This window comes from Zonotrichia albicollis, chromosome 11 (genome assembly GCF_047830755.1).
Source record: "Zonotrichia albicollis isolate bZonAlb1 chromosome 11, bZonAlb1.hap1, whole genome shotgun sequence".
NCBI lineage: Eukaryota > Metazoa > Chordata > Aves > Passeriformes > Passerellidae > Zonotrichia > Zonotrichia albicollis.
The window spans coordinates 7,286,199-7,304,491 of record NC_133829.1 but is presented as its reverse complement, the minus strand read 5'-3'; the positions used below and the strand labels follow the sequence as shown (position 1 = coordinate 7,304,491).

The 18,293-nt window shown below is 45.6% G+C and overlaps 1 protein-coding gene across 2 annotated transcripts in view; it reads left to right on the top strand.

Moving 5' to 3' along the window:
- Positions 1-18,293, top strand: part of NTRK3 (neurotrophic receptor tyrosine kinase 3) — a 216,391-nt gene that overhangs the window by 150,055 nt on the left and 48,043 nt on the right. For both annotated transcript variants that reach the window (XM_005483447.4, XM_074549225.1), the window contains exon 13: positions 15,558-15,688. In XM_005483447.4, the coding sequence (XP_005483504.2) occupies positions 15,558-15,688 (131 nt within the window). The remainder of the gene's footprint in view (positions 1-15,557; positions 15,689-18,293) is intronic.

The window sequence follows — 18,293 nt, the reverse complement described above, 5'->3', positions numbered from 1 at the left end:
TTGCTTGGTTTGGCTGTGTCCCTGATGACTTTTCCCCTATCCTGGGACTCTTTAGGGAGTGGGAAAAGGGTGATCACAGCAGGAATGCTGGTGATGGCTTGCTGCTTCCCAGTGCCAGCCCTTCCCACCTTTCCTCCCTGAGCTGTCTAATGGGAACAGGTCATAAGGGGAGGAGTGGGGGCTGTGTTGAGTGACCCTGGTGTTAATCTCAGCTGTGTCTGCCCTGGGCAAAAGTTCCTGATGTCAGGGGAACAGTTCTGAGGATTTACCTAAGAGCTGAGCACATTTCATATTTAAGCAATTGCCTGTCTTTCCCTCTGAGCCACAACGCAGGGGCATCAGACACATGCTATCTATTGCTTATTAAGTGGTTTAACAAGCCCAGCTAATTACAATGTACTCAAGGATTTTGTAGCTTATGAAGGCAGTCCCTGTTTGTTTGTGTCAGTGCTTTAATACATTAATACACCAATTAAGCCTCGGGAGGTGTGTGTGCTCACACAGTTTTACATATGGGGAGGCATGTTGATGGTTTTCATGTCAGCTGGGGCTTCTCTGGCTCTTACAGCTCCAGCTCTGAGGGGATGCTTGTGGTTTTACAGCCTTGTCACTGGAGGGACATGCATCCCCTACATAAAAACATTGTTCTCCCTGCCCAGAAATATGTTGTTTTACAAGACTCAGGCAGACATGGGCACTCTGTTGTTAAGAGTCAGACAGGCCTTGGAGATTTTTTGGTCTCTTTCCTTCTCAGTGCTGATAATACAGGCAATTTGTGCCTGAAAGTGTTGTCTTCTCTGCATCAGTTAGTCCTGAGGGGTCAGCAGTGGGAGGTGCTGCCTGTGACACATGCATTTGTTTGCAAAGGGCCCAGCACATTCATTAAGCCACACGGTAACGAGCAATAATCAGTGCAGAAGGAGCCCAGCGTGAGCCAGTGCAGGGATGGGCTGGAGCAGGCAGAGAGGGTCAGAGGTAAAAACCTCCTCAGAGCACTCACAGCTCAATGAAAAGAAAGCAGTCGTGGGGGGAGGAGAAGGAGAAATGACAGATTAAAGGAAATTGAGCAACTATAATAAATACACTTAAAATTGAAGTGATTATATTCCCCGTGGAGCTGAAGTGCTGAGGAGGGTCTGCAGAAAGGGCAGCCACACAAAACCAGTGGCCTTTTGTAGAGCTGGCTGGCAGGGAATGCAAAATGAGTGGAGGAAAGCTGGCTGGGCTTTAATGCAGGTCTTTCAGACACCATTGGGAAGGCTGCCCTAAACATTCAGTCCAGTAAAAATAAAGGTAATAAAAGGCAGGATGATGGGACTGACATACACCAGGCTGGCTAAGCCAGAGACTGGAACCAGAATGGAGCACTGCTGAAGTATCACAATGAAAGGAGAGGGGAGGAAGAAGAGTGCAGGAGAAAACAAAGGAGTGGAAAGGGGTGGAAAGCAGCAGCCATACAGATGCTGAGGGTGGATTTCAGGCGGGGAAGTCCTTTTGCACATAAACATCTCAGAGACAACAAAACTGGCCTCACATCAAGGAGGGGTTTGGAGTTTTGAGGAAAACAGGGGTCTGATACAGAGGATGTGGAGGAGAAAGTGTTTATCTTGAGAGTACTTACGCTGATGGCAGAACAAAAAGCCAGCCTGAATCAGTGATAAGAGGAGAGAAAGATTATTACATATTTTTCATCTGCCAAAATTGCATCCAGCTTTATGGAGGATGAAGAGTTCCTATCAGTGGCCAGCTGTTCAAGGGCACGAGACCAGGTGAGCATCCTCTACAGATGGAGACCACATCCTGAGGGCATGCACACAACTTGCCAAGCTCTTTGCTGACATTTTAATTTGCCTGTTTAATATTGGGCAGATGGATGAGAGTTGGAAAGTGGTGGACATAATGGGGACAAGAGACAGACCAGTGAGTTGGGTGTTTGTTCTGGGAAATTCTTGTGAACCTTCTTAAACTTTAAAGGATGTTGTGTGAGAACATCTGGAAAGCAAAGCTCTGTGAAGACCAAAGAAATGCGGCTGGAAGGAGTGGGAGGTCACACTCAGCTAATCCTGCCACCATATCTGAGGGAAATTCAGTGGATAAAGTACACTGAGGTGTTCCACAAGTATGTGACAAGAACCAGGCATCTGAAATTAATGACTAGGGGTAGAAGCATTGACAAATGCATCGACCAAACAAAGAACCCGTGTAGAAATCTGCCCTAAGAGCAAGAGACAGAAAAGAGATGTTGCTAAAAGTGTTTCCAATTGGAAAGAGGTAGAAAGTGATGTGTCCTGGAAGTCACTGTTAATCACCTGTGTTTTTCTTGATGTTTACTAATGATCTGGAAGAAAATGCTGAAGGCAGGAACCAGAGTCATCTCTTCTGTAGGACTGAGGGATTTTTCAGCAGCATGAACTGTGTTCAAGGTCCCAAACACAGCCAGAGCCTCCCCTGAATTGGGATGTATTTGAGAGAGAAATCCCTAGAGAGACAGATTTATGCAATTTATGCCACAGAGAAACAGCAGTATCCATTAAGAAAGGATAAATGAAGCAAACTGGGCAGAGTAGGAATTTTTTGTTCATTGAACTCTTTCCAGAAATGAAGATGTGATTTTTAACAGCTCGGTAATTATTCATTCCTTCTTTGGTTTTTATTTTTTTCTTCTCTCTTAACAATTCCAGTTTGTAGTTTGGAGAACTCAGATGACTTGATGTGAGCTCTGTCTGCAGGAGAATTGCAGCCTGGCTGTGTAAATGCAAGTCTGAGTGAAGTTTTGAACTCTGGGTGCTCATATGCACTCAGATATTGATCTGGGTATGTTTTCCTACTACCTGCTTAAAAAAATCTCTGCCCTGGGAAAAGGTTAAAAGACTTGATTTAAACTCTGATTAATAAAGAAAAGACTTCAAGGTGACCTTTTCAATACAGGCTGAATTTGGGGTCACTTTCCAAGCTCAGATTGCAATAAGGAAACAGGATTTGTAGGGAGACTGATGGATTGGATTAGTGGCCTCTCATTTTGCCATGTTACCATCCCAATATCTGATGTTGGACCTTCAATTACGGCAGTTCAGGAAAGCAACATATATAGTCTTGTTCAAGGTATTTTTGGATGAAATGAGACCTGTCCTAGGCTAGTGAGGAGAAACAGCTTAAAGTATTGAAGATCTTTCCACCATTATACCCCACTCAGTGCTCTGCAGCATCACCTACATATATTCATTTACAAATTGCTGTTGCCAGCTTTGGGAGGTTCCTTTTATGCCTCTGCATCCTCTGGTAATTGAAAAACAGTATTACTCTTTCCCACTTTCCCCAGAAATCTTGCTGATTTTGGTCCTTTCCACTAGCAGTATGTTCATGCTGTAAAACTTCATAATACACATTTAAATTTAAGCTGTTAAGCCATATATGATATATATAAAAAGTGTATGTATGTATATACATATATTTTAAAAAATCTTGGTTTTGTAGCTGAAGATGCTCATAGGTTGCTTTCCACATGTGCCTTGAATACCAACTTAACAATCATCCAGTCTTCAAACAGAGTTCAGTTAAAGCTGAACATGCACCTTTTCACCATCTGCAATTAATCATGTCTTCTGAGGCTACCAGCACTGCAGAATGTTTTCTTGAGTCTCACCAGGGCCTTTAAGAAGAATTAACTGGGTATATTTCCTCTGGTGCAGACACTGATGTTTGGCCACAGGAGAAAACTGTAGGATTCTTTTTTTTCCCCCCCTCTTGCACTCATTGTGCAGGATTTTGTGAAAATTCACCCCAACCATCTGGCTCATAACCATGTGAGACATTGTTGAAGGATGACAGACAGAAAAATGGACAAATAGGTATTGTTTTATCACCCTGTGTTCTCCCCAGGCTGGGAGTGTCAGAGACAATAACCCAGGATGGATTTTCCTTTATAACCACAATAAGTGACAGAGTGAAGCAATCAGGGAAGGATGCTCTAACAAGAGCACATGGCTCCTTAAACAGTGCTGACCTCCTGGTGATGAGGGATTTTCAAAGCCTAACCAAGGAGACCTCTTTCTGGTTCACCTCTCACTGCCCAAAGAGGTTTGTTTGTGCCAAGGAGAGGAAGGTGGTGCTAGCTGGACAGTGCCTCTGCACAGCAATGCCTGGGGAACAAGCTGGATCCCACCATGGAACAGCTTTGGAGTCAACACACAGCTGAGCTGCTGCCTTTAGGGATCCTCTTCTGCAGGATGGACTGATGGGCTCCTTTCTCCCCTCTTTTTTTCTCCTACAGCAAGGGGAACCTTGGAGGAAAAGTGGATTTCTCTTGGTGTGCAGCCTCACAGCAGCACCAGCACAAAATTAGTTGCTACTTGTGACTCAGGCACAGGGCAAAGAGGCACAATCATGCACAGACCTGGAGGTTAAATGAGGACCAGCTGCTCTCCCCATCAGATTAGTAATTCCTTTGTATGATCCTCCTCCTCTTTATTCCTCTCTGCATAATTTGCTGCCTCTTAACAATAGCCTAAATCACCCAAACCACAGTAATTTTAGAGCCCAGCAGGCAGAGCTGTCTCACATTACTCCTCCTTCAGGGGTTTCCTTCTGCAGGAGGAGCTGCTGAGATGGAAAAAGGGATGTGCAGGCAGAACAAGCCAAGGAAACCTCAGGCAGAAACAAAGACAGAGCAAGGTCCATTTGGGGTGTTAGGAAAACGTGGATCTGAGGGAACACCTCATCAAGGCACAGACACAAAAACAGCTCCTGTGTCAGTCCTGTGAGAAAGGGAGCTGGAGGAGGTGGGAAGGAAGGAGGGAGATGGAAATTGGGCAAACTAGAGAGAGACTTTCTAACAAAATCATAACTTGAGCCTGAGATCTGTCTCTCAACACTTCATGGTTTTGCTCCATGTGGCCTCACGTCTGGAATTTTCCATTTCCAAACCCAGCTGGGTTTGGCTGCATTTGCCACTCGTTTCATGACCACCAAGCAAAGTTGTTGGTGGGGAAATGACTGGGCATGGGGCAAGAAGTGATATTACTACCTGTAGTTTATAGACACACACACACACACACACACACACACACACACACACACACAAAGAGATTATGCTACATTTCTTTCAAATTGTCCTTTTCCTTTTTTTCTTTGTGATGGTGGTGAGGACAGCAACAATCAGCAGCACTTCCAACCTGCCTGCAGCTAGCTGGAAAATGCAGAACAAGGCTCTTTCACCAAATTTTCTGCTTTGAGACGGTCCAGGAATTCTGTCACAACAGATTTTTCTGAAAGTCTTTATGCAGTTCCACATCTGGAGGAAACTGCACTTTGTCTAAAAATACTTCTTCATTTTGCACCCAGCTTTGGGGTCAGTTCTTGTTCTGTACTTTATAATGGAGATCACAGTTTTAGTTTGAACCGCTACCAAACCATGCTTCTTTCTTTAGTGCCACCCTTCTAATAGTCACGTATTTTCCAGAACATATTCAATATAACTGGAATTTTTTTAGCAATTATGGTGTGGGCTAGACCCTTCAAACTGTGAATAAGGGCAGTGACTGAACAATACTGAAACAGCAGTATCAAAACCCCCTAAATGCTCAAATTAGAAGGAAAAGGTTAATGTTGTGCCCTGAACCTGTGCTGCAATATCTGCATGGGTGTGCAAGCAGGCAGTGAGGTTGATGGTTGGGATGGGAATGACAGCAGCAAGATCTGGCTGCTGGGGCTAAAAAGGGAAATGATTGACCAGGGGATGTCTGTGGGGGTCAGTACTGGCTGGGCTGAGCTCTGCTGGCACCTTTTGGAGGGAGCAGTGGTGGTGCCTGGGACTCTTTTGTTTTGGGGTGAGGGGGAATGCATTCTAATCAAGGCTGTTGCAGAGATAAGGGAGATTTTCAGTGCTGCTCCCAAATAAAGGAGAGTGAAGAGCCAGTACAGGGACGAGGGCTGGGACAAAGTCTCATGTGGCACCAGTTAAGCCAGCCCTGTGTGACATCTGCCTGCTGGGACACTGTGGGGATGCCAGAGGACAGCAAAGGCCAAAACTCAGGCTGACTTCACTGTGAGCAAACTCCTCTCTTCAAAGGACCCAGGAACTCATTTCTGGCCCTGCAGCAGCTCAGCCATGGAGGGGCTGCCCCCTGGAGTCTGCTCCATCGCTGCTGGCTGGGGAAATGTGAGGCCCTGGACTCTGCTCCATCTCTGCAGTGGAGCTCTGGCTGGGGAAATGTGAGGCCCTGGACTCTGCTCCATCTCTGCTGGATGGGGAAATGTGAGGCCCTGGAGTCTGCTCCACCTCTGCTGGATGGGGAAATGTGAGGGCCTGGAGTCTGCTCCACCTCTGCTGGATGGGGAAATGTGAGGCCCTGGAGTCGAGCTCTGGCTGGGGAAACGTGAGGCTGCACGCTGCTGAAAGCAGGTTCTGCCAGGCTCCTGGCCCTGCTGTAGCAAGCAGAGCCATTCAGTCAGCTCCCAGGCTAAGCAATCCATAGCCCTGAGCCCCTCTGACTCAAGGATGGAAGGTAAGGCTCTGTGTTCCTGCTGGCAGACATTCCCCAAGCTGCTAGGCTTCTGCTGAGCCCTGGTCACTTCCCACTTTCTTGTGATTATCCATCTCGGCAGTAGGATGCTGTTAAGTGTCTGATTACTGTGTTGTTGAAGCCTTAAGCCTGAAATCTGACTATCACGTGGCCCCTCGAGGGGCAGCCAATCCCCCTCCAACCCTCCACCAGTAATCCTCCCCTTCCCCTGGAAAAATAGTAAAACAGAAAGACAAGTGGTATCTGTCTGCAGCAGCACTTTCCAATCAAGTGAAAACTAGCTGGAAAATCAAATCAGCTGGTAAGTTGCTGCAAAACACAACTCTATCTCCTTAAAAATCTCCTGTTTTCAAGGGATGAGCTGAACAGCAATAGCTGCTGATGTAAAACAAACCATTATGCTTCCTATCTCCTCTCCAAGCCCCCCTCCCTGCAGACGCATGAGTCTGAAGGAGGCAGATGCTCTCTGAAGACTATTTTCCTCTGTTAAATAAATTCACTTTCAAATAATGTGTAATTAAATGTGTGGTATTGAATTAATGTTTTATTCTGAGTGCTTTGGCAGCAGGGGACCCAGGGGCCTGGCTGGTGGAAAGAAAACATGCTCACCAGAAAGACTCCCTTCTCCTCTCCCTTTCCCTTTTCCTCCCACCCTGCCAAGAATCTCAGCCCCTGTTTCCAAGAGCTGCTGGAGTGTATCAATGAGTTGGTGAGGCAGATGCTTTGTGTAAGATCCCTTTTGTGATAGGTTGTCATGGGGCTCTGGGGCACTCACCCAGTGCAAAGATCTCTGCAGCTCTTTCCCCCCTCTACCCATATCTTAATATTCTTGTCTTCATCCTCAAAAGATGCCGGCTGTCTGCTAACCTTGTATACAAAAGGCAGTCCCCTCAGGATGAGAAGCTGGTGCTGGATGCCTAAGGAGACAGAAGCTGCTGAAGCTGGAAAGGCAATTTGTTCTTCCAGCCTAGTGTCAGACAGAAATCAGGAAGGTGCAGACGATGTTGGGAATCACTGGATGGTTTTTAAGCCTTTACCTGGAATGTTAGTGAGGTTTTGGTCCCATCAGCAGCGTTTTGTGCTCCCCTGGGAGCCAGCTGAGGAGAAGCTGGTGCATGCAGACACTGGCAAGCACAGGATGAGCCTGTCCCCAGGCTTTGCAGGGGTGACAACAGCAAGGGGGACCAGAGGGACAGTCTTAACCTGAGAGGATCTTAAAATGTGTCTTGAGCACGAGCAGATTAAGCAGAGTGGGGCACAACTGGGAGCCCATTTAGAGCTGCCTGCTGCCTAACCCCAACCCTTGGGAGCATTGGTTTTCTTTTGGTAAAGTCTTCAAGGTCTCCATACTAAAGGACATTTTAATCATTGACAACAGCTCAGGTGAAGAGATTTACCTTGTTGGATCAAGGGAAGGTCCTGTTGATATTAACTTTTGCTTGAGTAATTCCAGAAAATCATAAATCTGCAGGAAGAGGAGATGGATTCTGACTCAAAGGCAAGAACCCACTGCTGTGCAAGGCATGGATGTGCTGAAGGGTTCTTTCATTTGCTGCTGTGGTCATTGTCAGGCTGGGGGTGATGCTCAGGATCCTTCCTCTTGGTTTATTTCCTTTTGTTTAGCTCTCCCCCGGATAACTTGGTTCTGCAGGACTGTGCAGTGTTGTGTTTCCTGGCTGAGACTGCTCAGCCCCCGTGAGACACTTTGTGTTGCTCTCTTCATAAAATAATTGCTAAGTGGTTTGTACTCAGATTTATGGGACTGAAATGGATGAGAAGAGCTTGATGTTTCACATTTTTTTAATAGGAATGTCAGGTAGTTTAAGGTCAGAGAGAAGTTTTTGCTTAAAAAATGAGTGTGGAATGGTGCCAACTGCATTCTAGCTTTCTTATTTTTCAGATTATTTTTTTCCATGAAGTAAATGAGAATTTGCTTTGATTTGGGTTTAAACTTTGCAGGTATGTCACACCAGGTAGTGCCACCTGCTTCCAGGTTGTTGTCAGGGTGTTTTGGTGAGGGAGCCTGGTGGGCTCTGGAGTCACTTCTGATGAGTTGTTGGTTTAAGGGGTGCTTGTGCTTTGCCTTTCTATCAGCTCTTTTACACACACACAAAAACTCCCTTTCCATTTCCCTTCAGCTCCAAGAGCACTGTACATGAGCACTGTTGTTGGTGGTCTCTGTGTGGCTGCTTTTGGAGCTGGTGCTGCAGCTCAGAGGGTGCTAATCCAGTCACTGGATTAGCTGCAAATCACAGCCCTCTGTGCAGCTTGAGGGCTCTTCTGCAGCATCTCTCCCTCAAATCAGGGCTGGCTGGAGTCAGCTGGAAGCTGAAAGGCAGCGCTTTGGGTCAGGGCTTCCTCTCCATCTGCTATTGCAGCAGCAAAAGCCAGAGGAGCTGGTGATGTCCTGATTGCCAGGCGTATGCTTGGGAATGGTGGATGTCAGGTATTTCCAAATGCAGAGGTTGCTCCTCTCCTGTTTCCCTGAGCTCAATTGCACTGAACTTTAGCTCCTGGTGTAGATTGGTATAACTGGATCATTCTTTTAGCCAAGATTGTCCAGCTAAATGCGTCAAGGCCTGTTATTTTTTACCAAGGTCCATTTAGCAGCATGTAGTGCATTAGCTCTGGGTTTGCTGGGTCAGCTGAGCAATAAAGCCTCCTTCCCACCTGGGAGCTGCACTCATGCCTTGTTCTGCTCCCAAGGAATGAAGGGGATGGTGAGAAAATGAAAAGAACTGCAGAAACATAAAATAGCTTTCTCTTAAAGTCTTTATGAAGGAGTACGATCGTTAACTGAGCTGAAGGCTGTGGTTTCTCCACCAAGTTCCCAGAGATTCAGATATGCTTTACATAAATCTCTATGATTTGTGTCAGAACTGCTTCGTGCTTATAATCATGACTTTTTGAGTCCAAGTCCTTGAAGGGTGCCTTACAGAGGGACTTGGCAAAGACCCAGTGTCTGGGCACCGTGCCGAATTGTTGGAGTGTGTACCTGGGCCCTTTCCCAGAGGTGGCTCATGTCACAGCTGGGACAGAAGCCACCAGAAGTGAAGGGCTACCTACTTGGAGTCCAGGCAGAGATAAGAAACAGCCTGTTTATGTCTCCATTTTTTAAAATGATGTGGGACTGATTCTGCCTTTGTTTACATGTACTTCACAGCAGTCCGTGATTGAAATCAATATCCTCCATTGACTTTGATGGATTTGCACCAGGTGAGGAGGGAGACTCGGGCTCTGTGCAGCCTGCCTATGTGTTATCCTCTCTCCCTGTGAGACAGATCTGTGAGAGAATGCCTTGCCAGCCCTCCAGTGGCAGGGCTTCTTAATCTGATCATGCCCAATGTGCGTGCCCTGCTCTGATCAGGTACATTGGGTAACTCATCGAGTTTGGTTCCCATCCAGGCTGTGATTGACTGCCTGGCATGAAGGGCTCTCCACTTGGTGCTTACATGTGGTGGTGACAAGATTTCCAGTGTAAATTTTAAGCTTTGTTTATTTGATTTTAATTGTGGTGGAGCAGCGGAGCTGTGCAGCATTTATTCACAAGAGTTATTCCAGCAGTGTTGAGGAAGAAATGAATGAATCACATTGACTAAGTGAGAACTTTGCTACCTTTTTGTGGACAACTTATGTAGAAAGAAAAGAGAAAATTCTTTGGCATAAATTAGTTGTTACAGCAAATGACTCAGCCACTGCTGAAAAATGTCATTGTTGTTATCATTTATAAAGTGCTGTTGATGCAAATGAGGCATTAGCAGCTTATGAAAATCAGGACCATATCTACAAAGAGCCCAGGATCAGACCCAAATCAGGATACCCTAGAAACAGATCTAAAATAAGTCAGGTTTAAAACAGGGCTTGAACAGGAAGAGGGGCAAAAAATAAAGAAGAAGAAACAGAGAGAAGAAATACCATGATGTGAAAAGGGAAAGAGGAGTTGGTGATGGAGAGGTGCAGGAAAGGACCTACCTTTAGGGAAAACAGGGTCACGTGTGGATGGAGAAGAAAAAATTTATAAAAAATTGATATTGGTCTTTTCTAGGCAAGAAGAGGAATCTTCTAATAAAGAGGGCAGCAAAATTAAAAGTGGAAACGTCTATAATTTTGGTCTATTCCACCAGGAAGCTACAAGTTGCTTGTGAATTAATAGTCCAGGGTCAGGAAACCCACTAGAAATACAAGAAGACAGACTGCTAGCTATTTGGGAGTTTGAAAGATGATGTGAGGAAATAATTGAAATTAATTTAACAATTGAAATTGACCTGGTGTAAATGATCCAGCATTAGTAGTTTTACAGTTTGTTCTAACTTAGCTACTGGCCCTGCTCATGGTTTACCCTGGAGATTGATTTGTCCATTTTCCTCCCCCTGTAGTCATCTGTGTCCAAACACAATCATGTGCATGCAAGAGTATTAGCAAACCATGGTTTCAAAGATGCTGGTTGTGATGGGAATTTGAAATGCAGAATTTGCAGTGTCACTGAACCCATCTCTTCTTCATCTGATGCCCAGGACTGATTTAGAAATGAGACAGTAATTGGAAAATTAGATTCATGAAATGTACTCATACAGATTCCCAATATCTGCTCATGTGATTGAAAAGAGGTGGTTATTCAAAACAAGGTGTTTCCATTGGACACAGTCTATTACCAGGTCCATGAGCTCTACCTGGAATTTGGAGGTTGAGTTGGGGTCTTTTTGTCTTGACCTTGCCATAAGATAGAGATACTCTGCAATATGAGAGTAAAAGATGGGAGAAGAATCATTGAATCAGTGATGGGAGTGGAAAAGTTCTGATTTTTCCAGGCTCTGTCACAAGGGCCAGTGCAGAAGAGACCCACTGGGACATTGGGACATGGTAGACTGATGCGTGAGGAAAGCAGAATTAATCTTGTTCCCTCTTCATCTTCCCCAGTATCCCATGGCTGTGTTGGGTTCACAAGTTTAGCAAACCAGAAGGTGTTTGTCTCGAGGAGAGGAACAGACATGACTAAGGACACGTGGGAGCAAGTGATGGGGAGGAAGAAGTTTCTGGTTTCAGACAGCCACTTTTCTGACTAAATTCACTTTAAGCACAGATTGAATCATCTGTCCTGCAAAAGGTTCAGAGGTGGTTAGGCAAAGATCCCTTTGCAGATGCAAAGCTGCCATCCTTCTGCCTTGGCTTTTCCAGAGAAAGGGAAACAATCTGCATGTGTAAAAGTGGGTCCCAGACTTACATTTGTTAATGCTCTAACTTACCCCCATGCTGCCATCATTGAGCTAAAGTCATGGGCCATTTCCAACCAGCTGCAGGTCAGGTGCTTTTGGATGTGGTTAATGGGATATTCAGAACAACAATGAAGGCAAAAGTTTGAAACACCTTCTCTGTGTGTTAAATCTTGATGGACAAGAAGGCAGGTGGGGAATCTGCCCAACTTTTCTTCTGTGTCATGAAAAAATATACTGATCCCAAACCCAGGACTGGAAGATGTTTCATTGTAAAGTGGAATTACTTCAGCGTCAGGCAGTCGCATCCTTCCCCTAGGTACAGCATGGCTTTGAATGAGTTCACATCATGCTGTCAATTCTGCTTGTTTTCCTGTCAGGTCTTGCTGTGGCTTCTGCATAGGATCTTCTTATGAATTGTCTTGTTGTCTTGTTTTTATAAGTAAATGGTACACAGGGAGGAAAAAAACAAAAAGAGTGCTGCTTCAGGAGAGGCAGTTTGCATCCACCTTGTCTACAGGGCTGACTGCAACACAGCCGAGACAGATTAGCACAGCACTGCCTGCCTAAAACAAATAAACACCAGCTGTTTATCAGACAGGGCTCGGCTTCCTCCAGGAGCAGGTAAACAGATTTATGCAGATGAACCTCCGAGGTGCCCTTGCAGCACAGCATCTTTCATGGCTATTTGGCCTTCCTCATGAGTTACAGCCAGGATGGGTGAGCACAGAGGTACAAGGTGAGCACAATAATGCTGCTGGCCACACTGTGACACAGGGTTTGTCACTGCCTTGTGGTTAAACCTGTCTTTTATAGTGCGTTAGAATTAATCATAGCACTGATCTCGCCGTAAAGGGAAGAATTTGATCTAAACTTCACTACTTTAGGCCTCTAGCATGTGGAAAAGCAATTTATTATAACTCACTTATTATTCCATTTGTGCCTAAAATACTGTGAAGCAAAATTTATGTCTATTTGAGGTTGAGAGAAATTGCCATCAGGAAATGTACTTTTCTGATTCTACATTAAGATTGTCCAGTTGCTGTCAAACTACTTAACTTCATGACCCTTTTATTTTTATAGCCACCCAAGTTAACTTTCAATCCAACAGTGCTACACAAGTCCACTACTGCAAAAGGATTGCTTCTCCCTCAATTCAGCTCTGTCTGCCATAATACCACATTTAATTCCTCATATGAATTCTCCCTGAAACTTCTCAGGTGACTCTTAATAACTAGCTGTAAAATCTGGTCTCAGAGACAGATGGGATATTATTTTAATAATATAGATGTAATTACACAGTTTGGATGCCAGCTCTCAGAAATGTCTGATAATTTATTAAGATGTTATTGGGAGGAAACATTGGGAGCCGAAAGTTTTGGACAATACCCTGGAGAGTTTAGAAAGAGAGGTTTGCCTCAGTTCTCATGGTGTTGCTCATCAGTTCTCATGGTGTTACTCATCAGAAGTGTAAAAATTCATAAATAGTATTGCTGTTTTTTCTGAGACTGTTTCCTATTTAACTTCATCTCACACCAAACGGGACAATCCTATTGTAATTGCTACATTTCTGAGTTTTTAAAAACATCCTTGGGCTCCTCTTAGTACAAGATCATTCCTCACAGCTTTCTTCATTGCTGCTGTTTGGGAGACCAATAATGCAAATATGTGGTTTGTCAACACAGTAAGACCAAGGTAATGTAGTGGTGAGTGCTATAGAAATGCTTGCCAAGCCAAAGAGGATAAACCCCTTTTCCTCTACTCTATTAAGAAAATTGGTGCCATTTGAGCTTTTCTTATATTAGGAGTTTCCTCACCCAAGTGCATTGCTTTACATTTCAACACGTTATATCTCAGATTTCTCCAGGTACTCCTTAAAGCACTCAGCTAAACCAGGTGGAGGAGGCAAAGTCCACATGTGATTTGTTCTCCCTGGCTGCCACTGCAGGTTTAAAACCAAAGTCATTTTGGATGTGCCTACCAACATGGACCTTAATGTTACTGATATTATTAATATCGGAAAGAAACAGTTTTCAGCCTATTGAACAATTAAGAAAGGTCAATGGGAATTCCCAGAGAGGTGTCTTTCATTACAAGGCCCATTGCTTGTGCAATCTTGCAGCATCCATCTTCCCAAGCAAGCCAAGGGCCCAGGCATGGCAGCTCCATAAACCTGCCTCTGAGCTCCTAATTAAAAACCTTAATTGCATGAAAGCCATTAGGATCCTTGTGTTCCATTAGCTTTTTGATGCATTCAGTGGTGCCTGTGTGATCCCTCAGGTTGACACAGGTGCCTGCTCGGGTGCCTGGGTGGCAGGAGCTGGTGATAGGAGCTGGTGGCAGATTGTGATGTGTCCCTGCAGCCAGTCTGAAACCCAGAGTTAGTCACTTCCACCTCCTTCATCTGCAGAGAAATGCACCTAATCTAAGGGACACAGCTTTACAGCTCCTGTGGCACAAGGAAGAGATGGAAAAGGATCAAAAGTGGTCCAGTTTATGAGCAAACAGATTAAGGGTTATGAACATCCCATGTAAGAGGAAAGAAGGCACTGTCCCACATAATGAGGAGACCTCTCATGCATCAGCTTTTGCTAACTGTGCACTGGAGAAGAGTGCACAGTTCTTCACTGGCCTTCAAAACCATCAGGTTGAGGCTGGGAGTGGTCTGTGCTGCCACAGTTCTCATGGTGATGTAAAGCTCCACTGAAGGACAGTTCATAGAGATTAAGTTTTGGGTGCTGTGGTGGCTGTGCATCTCTAACTGCTTCTACAGTTCATTCCAAGTGTTTGAAACCCCCTTTTTTTATTGCTGAGGAATTCTAGGGGTGCTGCGATGCCAGAAATGTGCTTAGAGATTTGCTGTGCCTTACTGCTGTCCTCAAAAGAGAACAAGTTCTCCCAGCCACCCGTGGAATTTGATAATGACCCAGAGTCAGTGGATATCCCACAGTCACTAACCTGCCCCTGCAGGTGTCTGGTATCTGGGCAGATTTAATCCTCAGGAATGACCTCTTAGCTGAGCAAACCACTTTTCTTTGGCCTCTGTACCTCTGGTACAGAGCTACTAAAGCTACTGCTCTTGTGATTCTTCCTGAATCCTCAGTTGCTATTCTCCGTCAATCCTCGCTGTCCTAAATGTCAGTGGGAAGGATCATTGAAACTAATGGGTTCAGCTCATCTGTTGTGCCAATGATGGTATCCTGGGATGACCTTCCTTCTGAGGGAACAGTCGTGCAGGGGAAGGCTGCAGGGTCAGGGTCCTGCTGCGGGGCAGTTCCAGCACTTCCAACCAGCTCCTGCTAATGCCCTAAGGAATGTTGGGGTCACTGCTCCTCCTCCTCCCAGGAATGCTTTGACTTACCAAGCTTCAGCCTCAAAAATCAGTCCTGCTCGAGTTTAAGCTAATCCCAGTTGAAATGCAAAACTCAACAGGGCCTTCTAATCTCACCTGGCCTTTCATTGGAAGGATGTGACCTTTGCTACACCTCACAGGAGATGGATTATTTCCAGGATCATTCCAAAGAGATTCAAGTCTTTGTAGCAGAATTTGCCCCTGAGGACAAGCTTGCCACGAGCTTGTCATGAGAACTGATAAACCTCAAGTACTTTCCTTGCAGATGTTCTGCATGGGACTAACTCCATCACAGAGATGGCTGCCTTCTGTGGGTGGGTGGGTAAAAAAGATCCCCGTAGATATTTTTGCGAAACAATTTCAGTTCCCTTGCAGCTTGCAAGAAAATTGAATTAGTTGTTTTCCATTCGCTGAATTAACCCTGATTCATTCTTCCCCTCAACCCTCTCCCTGTTCCTCCCCTCCTTCCAACAGATGTCCAGCATATTAAGAGGAGAGACATCGTTTTGAAGAGGGAGCTGGGAGAAGGCGCCTTTGGGAAGGTGTTCTTGGCCGAGTGTTACAACCTCAGCCCCACCAACGACAAAATGCTGGTGGCAGTGAAGGTAAAGGCTAAGGGCAAGAGAGAAGGGCAGGGGCTGGCCTGTGAAGAGAGACTGGATGAGCCTGTGTGGGAAAGGGAAGCAGGGGAGGGCTGGGGGCCAGGGGTGGAGATTTATCTGATGCCGGAGATTGTGGTAAATCCAATTAGTCACACAAAGTTTCAGCGTTTCGCTTCAAGGTTGTCTGTTCTCAGCAGTGCCAAAGCCTCCCTTCCTGCTGACACGGCCAGGAGACAGGCAGGAGGAGAGGCTGGGCTGCGAGCTGAGCTCCTGTGCAGCTGCAGCACACAGTGTGGATCCAACTCCCTCCAGCAGGCACTGCAGCCCTGCTCCTTCTGGATTTTATCTTTTTGTGTAACATGCAGAAGCTGAAACATAAAAAGGCCTCAGCAGAAATGAGCAATGAAAGCTAAGCATGATGAGCCAATTTTCTGGGATCAATTTGCTGCAAGATGGGCAAAGTAACTCGGCTTGGCTCCACTCTGCTCCTGCTTGCTTAGCCACAGGTTGCTCCTGTTTTGAGTATTTTAAGCCAACACGAGCTCAGCTTGGCTTGTGCTGTGCTGCTTGCATCCTTGTGATATTCCTGGTGGGAGCTATGCCCCATCAGTGTGGCTTTGGGCAGAGGAGAGCACTCAGTGCAGAGCTGTGCTCTCCTCTCAAGTGGCACCAGTTGGCAGAGCCACAGTTTAATCCCTTGGATTTAACCAGTGCTTCCCAACTCCTTGGAACAAGGTCTGCATTTGAACCGATGCTCTGCAGGGGGAAAGGTTCCAGCACTCTCTCCAAAGTGCTGGAGGCATCCAGATACTTGTGACTTGGTCTAATCATTGGCAGCTCAAGCCTTTTTTTATTCTTTAGCTCAGATGTCCTCTTTTGCTCCGACAGTGAAGTGTAAGATTGTGACGGTGTTCACAGGAGTCTTAGAATGAGGGAAGAGACGTAGATCTGACTCCATATTTCAGAAAGCTTGATTTATTATTTTATGATATATATTACATTAAAACTATACTAAAAGAATGGAAGAAAAGGTTTCATTTCAGAGGGCTAGCTAAGCTTAGAATAGAAAGGAATGATAACAAAGGCAGCTGTCCCAGATGCTCTGTCTAAGCCAGCTGTGCCATGGTTGGCCATTAATTACAAACAAGCACATGAGACCAATCACAGATCCACTTGTTGCATTCCACAGCAGCAGATAATAATTGTTTACATTTGTTCCTGAGGCGCCTCAGCTTCTCAGGAGGAAAAAATCCTAAGGAAAAGGTTTTCATAAAAAGATGTCTGCGACACAAGATTGCACCTTTCACCTCTGAGAGTGGTTAAAGCCGAGGACATGCAGACACCCATGTGATTAATTGTTTGATTACAGGGTTGGTACCTGCCTGTCAGTGCCAGCCATCCCCCAGCAAGCCTGGCTCCCCAGTCTCTTCAGAGTTTCATTTGCATGTAGGCAGGAACAGCATCCGAACTTGTTTCTGTTAATTGCTACTATGAGCTTACATCTCCAGAGTGCCTTTCATCCTGCAAGATCATACAGCTCCAGCTCTGGAGCAGGGCCCTGCAATCTGGCTTCTTGCCAGCTCTGGGAGTGGCAGGGAAAAAAATCCCTCTAATTTGGGCCATGTTAGAAGTCTGAGGGGAAGAAAAGGAAAAAAAAAAAAGAAAAAAAAAGGCAGGAATAAAGGCTTTACATATAAAGTTGAGATTTGGCTGCAATTCCTGAAGATCTCATGTCCCTAGCTGAGGCTGAGAACTGCCTCCCCAGTCACTACAGCTCAGGGCAGCAGCAGGACTGCCTGGTTAGGGGCAGCTGAGTCCACAGCCCAGAGCCTGCCTCTGCCCTGCTCCCAGGGACTCTCTCCCAGGGCCAAAGCAAGGGGCTGTGTTACTCTCTCGCTTAAATGGACTCAGAGTTTTAGCAGATCTAAAGGTTGCAGCCCTGCAGATAAACTGAGTTTTGATGTGAAGGCATGGACAAGCTTCCTGTTTTATTCAGCTTGCTTCTAAAAGCATCCTAAGAAATGCACAAACACTATATCCAGCAGAGTGTTAAGGTGACAAAGTCAAGTACTAGAAATGCTGGAGGGGCTGTGTTCAGGACTTGTCCTCTGAACACCTTATTTTTCATTTCTCTGTGGCTGCTCCATTGTGAGGGTCACTCCTGAGCTGGAGCTCCTCTAGATGTGAGTGTACCCATTTTCACAGCCTCCCAGCAGGTTACTGGGGCTGTGTCATCCCCTTTTGCAGAGGGCAGAAGCACAAGCAGGAAAACTGAGCTGAAGAGATCTGCTTTAGGTGAAGGATGGAGTTACCAACCTCTCTCTCCAGCCCCATGGACAGCAGGTACCTGACTGAGAGTGAGCCCTGCTGCAGCAATAAACACACGGTGCTTGTGGAAGCCTGGCCCTGAGGCTGAATAAGAGGGGATTTTCCAAGAAATATCAGAACAACTGGCACTTCATGATGACAGCTGCAACCTGCAGATGCTCAGGGACCTGCCAGAAGTTATGGAGGAATTGTGTGATGGAGACACACAAAAAAATAATCTACCCTGAATCTTCCTGGGAGAGACATTCTACTGATTTTACTGAGACATCTCTTTCTTTGG